This window comes from Austrofundulus limnaeus, unplaced genomic scaffold, assembly GCF_001266775.1.
Source record: "Austrofundulus limnaeus strain Quisiro unplaced genomic scaffold, Austrofundulus_limnaeus-1.0 Scaffold746, whole genome shotgun sequence".
Taxonomy (NCBI): Eukaryota; Metazoa; Chordata; class Actinopteri; order Cyprinodontiformes; family Rivulidae; genus Austrofundulus; species Austrofundulus limnaeus.
The window spans coordinates 143,641-148,817 of NW_013953148.1; the positions used below are offsets into that span (position 1 = coordinate 143,641).

Here is a 5,177-nt window from a genome sequence, read left to right on the forward strand (position 1 = left end):
TCCAGTGAAATATATTTATGTTTGTGGTTGTAATGTGACAAAATATGGAAAAGTTCAAGGGGTATGAATACTTTTGCAAACCACTGTATGTTATAAATACTGCAAAACTAGGGTTAATATTTGAACTATAGAATTCATTTTTGTTTAAAGTTTTTAGCTAAAATTTTTATGATGAGAAGTTGCAGAGGTAGCAGGTATAATTAGCTGTGGCACTCACATTCTTGTCTCTACAGTGTGATTACTCTCTGGTCCAGTCCAGTTTCACTCAGCTAGAAGCCATGTGCAAAGCATCGTGGGAGCAGCTGAAGGTGTTGGAGAGGTGCGATGAAAAGAAGAAAGGAGAAAAGAAGAAAGGAAAAGACAATAGTGATGAGTCCTTTTCTCCAAAGGGTTCACTCCGTCACAGGCTACCAAAGCTTCTGAAAGAGTGTGAGGAGAGGCTGAAGGTCCTGAGAGCGGTCCATCGTCGAGTCATCAACAGGTGCTCTGCAGATATTTGACATATTATCTACCAAATGCTACAGCTTCTCTAGCTTTCAGTGTACAGTAGAGAGTACAGTTACCCATTAGGTAGTCTTGTAAAGGTATCTCAAGCTGAGATATATGCAATCCACCAGTGTGCAGCATCTCTCAAAGAACTTCAGTGTATGCAGAAGGAAATATTCATCCTGACAGATAGCCAAGCTGCTACTGTATTAGAGCGCTCCAAGGGCCACACGTTACGTCACTACTGGCTTGGGAGTGTGCCGAGGCAGTCAATCAACCAATTGGGGAGAGTTAACAGTGTTACTATGGGTACCAGGACATAAGGGCATCTATGGTAACGAGAGAGCTGACTACCTTGCAAGAGCTGGCAGTCAAGCCCACTTTAAAGGACCAGAGCTTACTATAGGTATTTCAAATACAATCTGTAAGACTGCCCTACAGGCATGGATCAGATGTCAACACTCAATCCGCTGGAGGGAGCTGACGAATTGCAGACAGGCACAAGAACTGATAAATGTCCCAAATCCTTGGTTTGGAAGAGCCCTTCTTGCCCTGACAAGGAAAACTTTAAGTACACTGGTTGGAGTCCTAACTAGGCACAACTTGCTCAACCACCATAAAATGGTGATGGGACTCCATGAAAATGGTCTGTGTGATACCTGTGGCATTGAATTAGAGACTTCTTTGCACTACTTGGGCCAATGCTTGGCCCTGAGCAGTCAAAGTAAAAGAAATCTTGGAGAACCTTTTATGGATCCTGAGAAGCTCAGAACACTTAGTGTTTCTAACCTGGTGTCCTTCTTCCTAAGGACGCAAAGGTTTGATTGAAAGCTCAGTGTCTCTTTGGGGAGAGTAATGGGCCCACTTATGAGGCCCAAACATGGGTTTTATCCATCCCCATATACCAAAAAAAAGCTTTCTGTTTCTTCTGCCATCTTTGTTTCCGAAGGTTCCACTCTTTCCTCTTATTCCTGGGTTACTCCCGAGCCATGGTGAAGGACACCAAAGCGGAGGACTTCTGCAGAACCATCAGTAACTTCTCATTGGAGTACAGGTCCACCCGACAGGCCATCCTCCTTCAGAGAGAGCGAGAGAAGCAAAAGAGTGGAGTCGAAAGCCCCAGACCCAACACTCCTGCTGGCTTGACGAAACGTCTGCAAACTCTATCACAGGTTCATGTCGCAGACGCTTTGAAACTGATTTTTTTACAAAAAATTATGAAGAAAGTTGCTGTTAACATGACTGTTTCACCTCACAGGAATGTGAGGAGCAGTGTAAATTAGAGGAAGTGCTGAGAACGCCAGAGTCTGTATCAAGACTGGATCTCACTTTGCCTCGAACCCGCAGGAAAATGGCAGACATCAAAGGTACACAAAGAAGTTTTATCCTCATTTTCTCTCTTATATGTACAGATACATTTGTTGGTACCCTTACAGCTTATTGAAACTATGCCTAATTTCTCATGAAAAGGGATTCAGTTAAAAGTAATCATCTAAATTTTTCACTGCAAGCCTTTAGTATGTGATAGATCAAATTACATAAGTACATAAATATGCTCCAGTAAATCAACGATGACTGTGTCCAAATACAAGTGCTGCATCCTTTGAAGGCCGATTATGTCACAGCAATGAAAGTTGTCCAAATTCAAATGCTATTCCAATTGCAGCCCTAATTCCCCCCCTCCCGATTTTGAGGGATGGGTTCAATGTATTCTACATAGCCCACCCTATCCCAAAATGCACTGAGAGCCAACCGGGAGGTTTTTTTGCTTGCAAATGCGGACAAAACAAGAGACAGGAATACAGTTTTAAATAAAGGGCCGGTGTCCTGCATGTTTTAGGTGCTGCCCTGGTTCAACACAGCCGGCCCTAAGTAGTGTCAAATTAGAAGGCTTCTGCAGACCTTGCTGACGTACTGAAGAGGCCGACTAATTTAGCACTACTTAGGTTCAGCTGTGTTGAACCAGGGCAGCACCTAAAACATGCAGGACACCGGCTCTTGAGGACTGACTTTGGACACTGGGGGCTTAAACAGATAGGCTTTTGTCATTTTCATTGACATGTTTCATAATTCTTGTCAGAAACTATGGTAGACAAACTAGTATGGTGGGTCCCTTAGTTCTTCTTGTATTGAAGGCTAGACTGTCCAAACCCACAACCACTTTCTTATGGTCACAGATTTGGTCTCCTGGACACAGCCATTGTCCAACTTCTAGATCCCAAATGGCTCTTCCATGGACATTGTCACAGCTGATCTATTTTTAGTCATTTTGGCTCCAAAACAAAATCACAAAACAATCTCCAAACAGCTGCTAATATTAATAAAAAGTATAAGATTTAGGGAACTGTAGCCAAAATCCCAGGATGTGGATACAAGAAGAAATGCAACCCCAGGTTGATCAGACAAAAAGTGCGGTTGGTTGATGAGGAAACCATCCAAAACCATTCAAGCGGAACCCCAAGGTCGCGGTATATCACTTTTTGATTGAACCATCAAACAAACTTTGAATCATACGGGTTTACGTAAAAAGGCCCAGGATGTGTTCTACTACTGACAGGAAAAAACAAAAAAGCCAGACAGGCATTTTTTCAAAGGCAAGTTGAGACTGATGACATAAAACCAGAGCTTTTTGGTCACTGACATTAGATCAGAATCAAGCTTTATTGGCCATGCACGCTCACGCACACAAGGAATTTGTTTTTGGTTCTGGTAGCTCACAACAGTGCACATGAAAACAACAAATACACAGCAGTAGAGAGTAAAAAGCACTAACCCTCCCCCCCCCCCCCCCCCCCCCCCCCCCCCCCCCCACACACACACACACATAGTCCTACTTGTGGGACCATAGACTTAACATTGTGCATACTGAGTACAGCAGTTAATGACATAAAAGAAGAGAGAAGATGAGGAAAAAGTGTAATAATGTGATTTGTTCAGGAGAATGATAGTAAGTGGGAAGAAGCTTCTCTAGCCTGGTTGCCCAATCCTCATTTGGCTAAAACGTCGGTCTGAGGGAAGGTGCCAGAAGAGATGGTGACCAGATTGTGGGAATTTGAAATTATTTTCATGAACTTCCTGATTCTGGAGCTGTGAAAATCCAGCAGTGTGGGCAGCTCAACACCAATGGTCTTCTCAGCAGACCTGATGATGCGCTGAAATTTGTGAATGTCCTTTTTGGTGGCTGAGCTGCCCTACACCTTGATGAATGCGGTAATGACAGACTCAACGACAGCTGTGTAGAAATGCACCATAAGCTCCTGAGGCTGGTTGAACTCCCTCAGCTGACTCAAGAAGTACATTCTCTGCTGAGCTCGTTTTATTATTGAGCTGATATTGTTGTCTCACTTTAGGCTCCTGGAGATTATTGTGCCCAGGAATTTACTGAACTTCACAGTCATCACTTGTCTGTCAGAAATGGTGTGTGGTAGCAGAGTTGGGGGGCTTCTCCTATGGTCCACTATCATCTCCACTGTTTTAGCTGTGTTCACCTCAAGGTTGGTGAGTTTGCTCCAGTGCGCCACCTGGTTGACCACCCATCTGTAAGCTGACGCATCATTGTTATGAATGAGGCCATTGATGGTGGTGTCATCTGCAAACTTTATGATTTTGACAGAAGACGTTTGAGTACAAGGAGAAGAGCAATGGGGCGAGTACACAACACTGCGGGGCACCTGTTTTGGTGATCCAGGTTCCTGAGGTGAGTTTGTTGAGCCTCACCTGCTGCTCTCTACCAGTGAGTAAGTTGGTGATCCACTGATGGGTGTTGGCACCCTCAGCTGGGTCAGTTTGATGTCCTGGGATGATGGTTTTAAAGACTGAGCAGTGGTCCAAGAACAGGATCCTTGCATATTTTCTTTCCTGTTCGAGATGTTGTACGGTGACATGGAGTCCCATGTTCACTGTGTTCTCTGTGGATCTGTTATGTCGGTATATAAACTGTAGTTGGTCTGATGTGTTTTGTTTTGTTTTTATTATGATTGTGGAAGGGTACCAACAAATGTATCCATGCTTGTACTGTATGTCTTAAATATAATATGTGGCTTATTGAACTTATTGTTTGTTTATTTCTTAGGATCATTTTCTCGAACACTGAAGTGGTGACCCTGCTGATTTCCCCCAGTCATTGTTGACCTCATTGTTACATTGTTTTAACACGTTATCAGCTCTGTTTGGTGTAACACTAAGAACCAGTGATACTTATTACTTTGATGTTTGCCATAAATACACATTTTTAAAGATGCATCTGTGTGTGTGAGTGTTTCCTGAAAAGCAATAAATTGAAAAACCAAACAAAAAATGTGTGAGATCTGAATTTAGGAGCAAAATGAAATAACGTGAATAATGTCTCTTTTTATGTTGAAAACTACAAGTTTGTTTCCTGTAAAAAAGTATCTATACTGTATGTATGTATATATATTTAAAAAAAATTCCCTTCTCACCCTCCGCGGGTGGTCTCTTTCATCCTCTGAGCTCGGGTCCTCTACCAGAGGCCTGGGAGCTTGAGGGTTCTGCGCAGTATCTTAGCTGTGCCTAGAACTGCACATTTCTGGACTGAGATGTCTGATGTTGTTCCTGGGATCTGTTTTAGCCACTGCTCCAGTTTGGGGGTGACTGCCCCGAGGGCCCCGATGACCACAGGCACCACTGTGGCCTTCACCTTCCAGGTCTTTTATATACTGTATATATAAAAG

At 43.2% G+C, this 5,177-nt stretch overlaps 1 protein-coding gene across 1 annotated transcript in view; it reads left to right on the forward strand.

The window, feature by feature from the left end:
• Positions 1-4,726, forward strand: part of LOC106532295 (FH1/FH2 domain-containing protein 1) — a 13,889-nt gene extending 9,163 nt beyond the window's left edge. The window contains exons 6-9 of the mRNA XM_014028320.1: positions 234-481; positions 1,436-1,658; positions 1,745-1,853; positions 4,559-4,726. Coding sequence (XP_013883774.1) covers positions 234-481; positions 1,436-1,658; positions 1,745-1,853; positions 4,559-4,587 — 609 coding nt within the window. The 3' untranslated portion in view covers positions 4,588-4,726. The remainder of the gene's footprint in view (positions 1-233; positions 482-1,435; positions 1,659-1,744; positions 1,854-4,558) is intronic.
• The last annotated feature ends 451 nt before the right edge of the window (positions 4,727-5,177 follow it).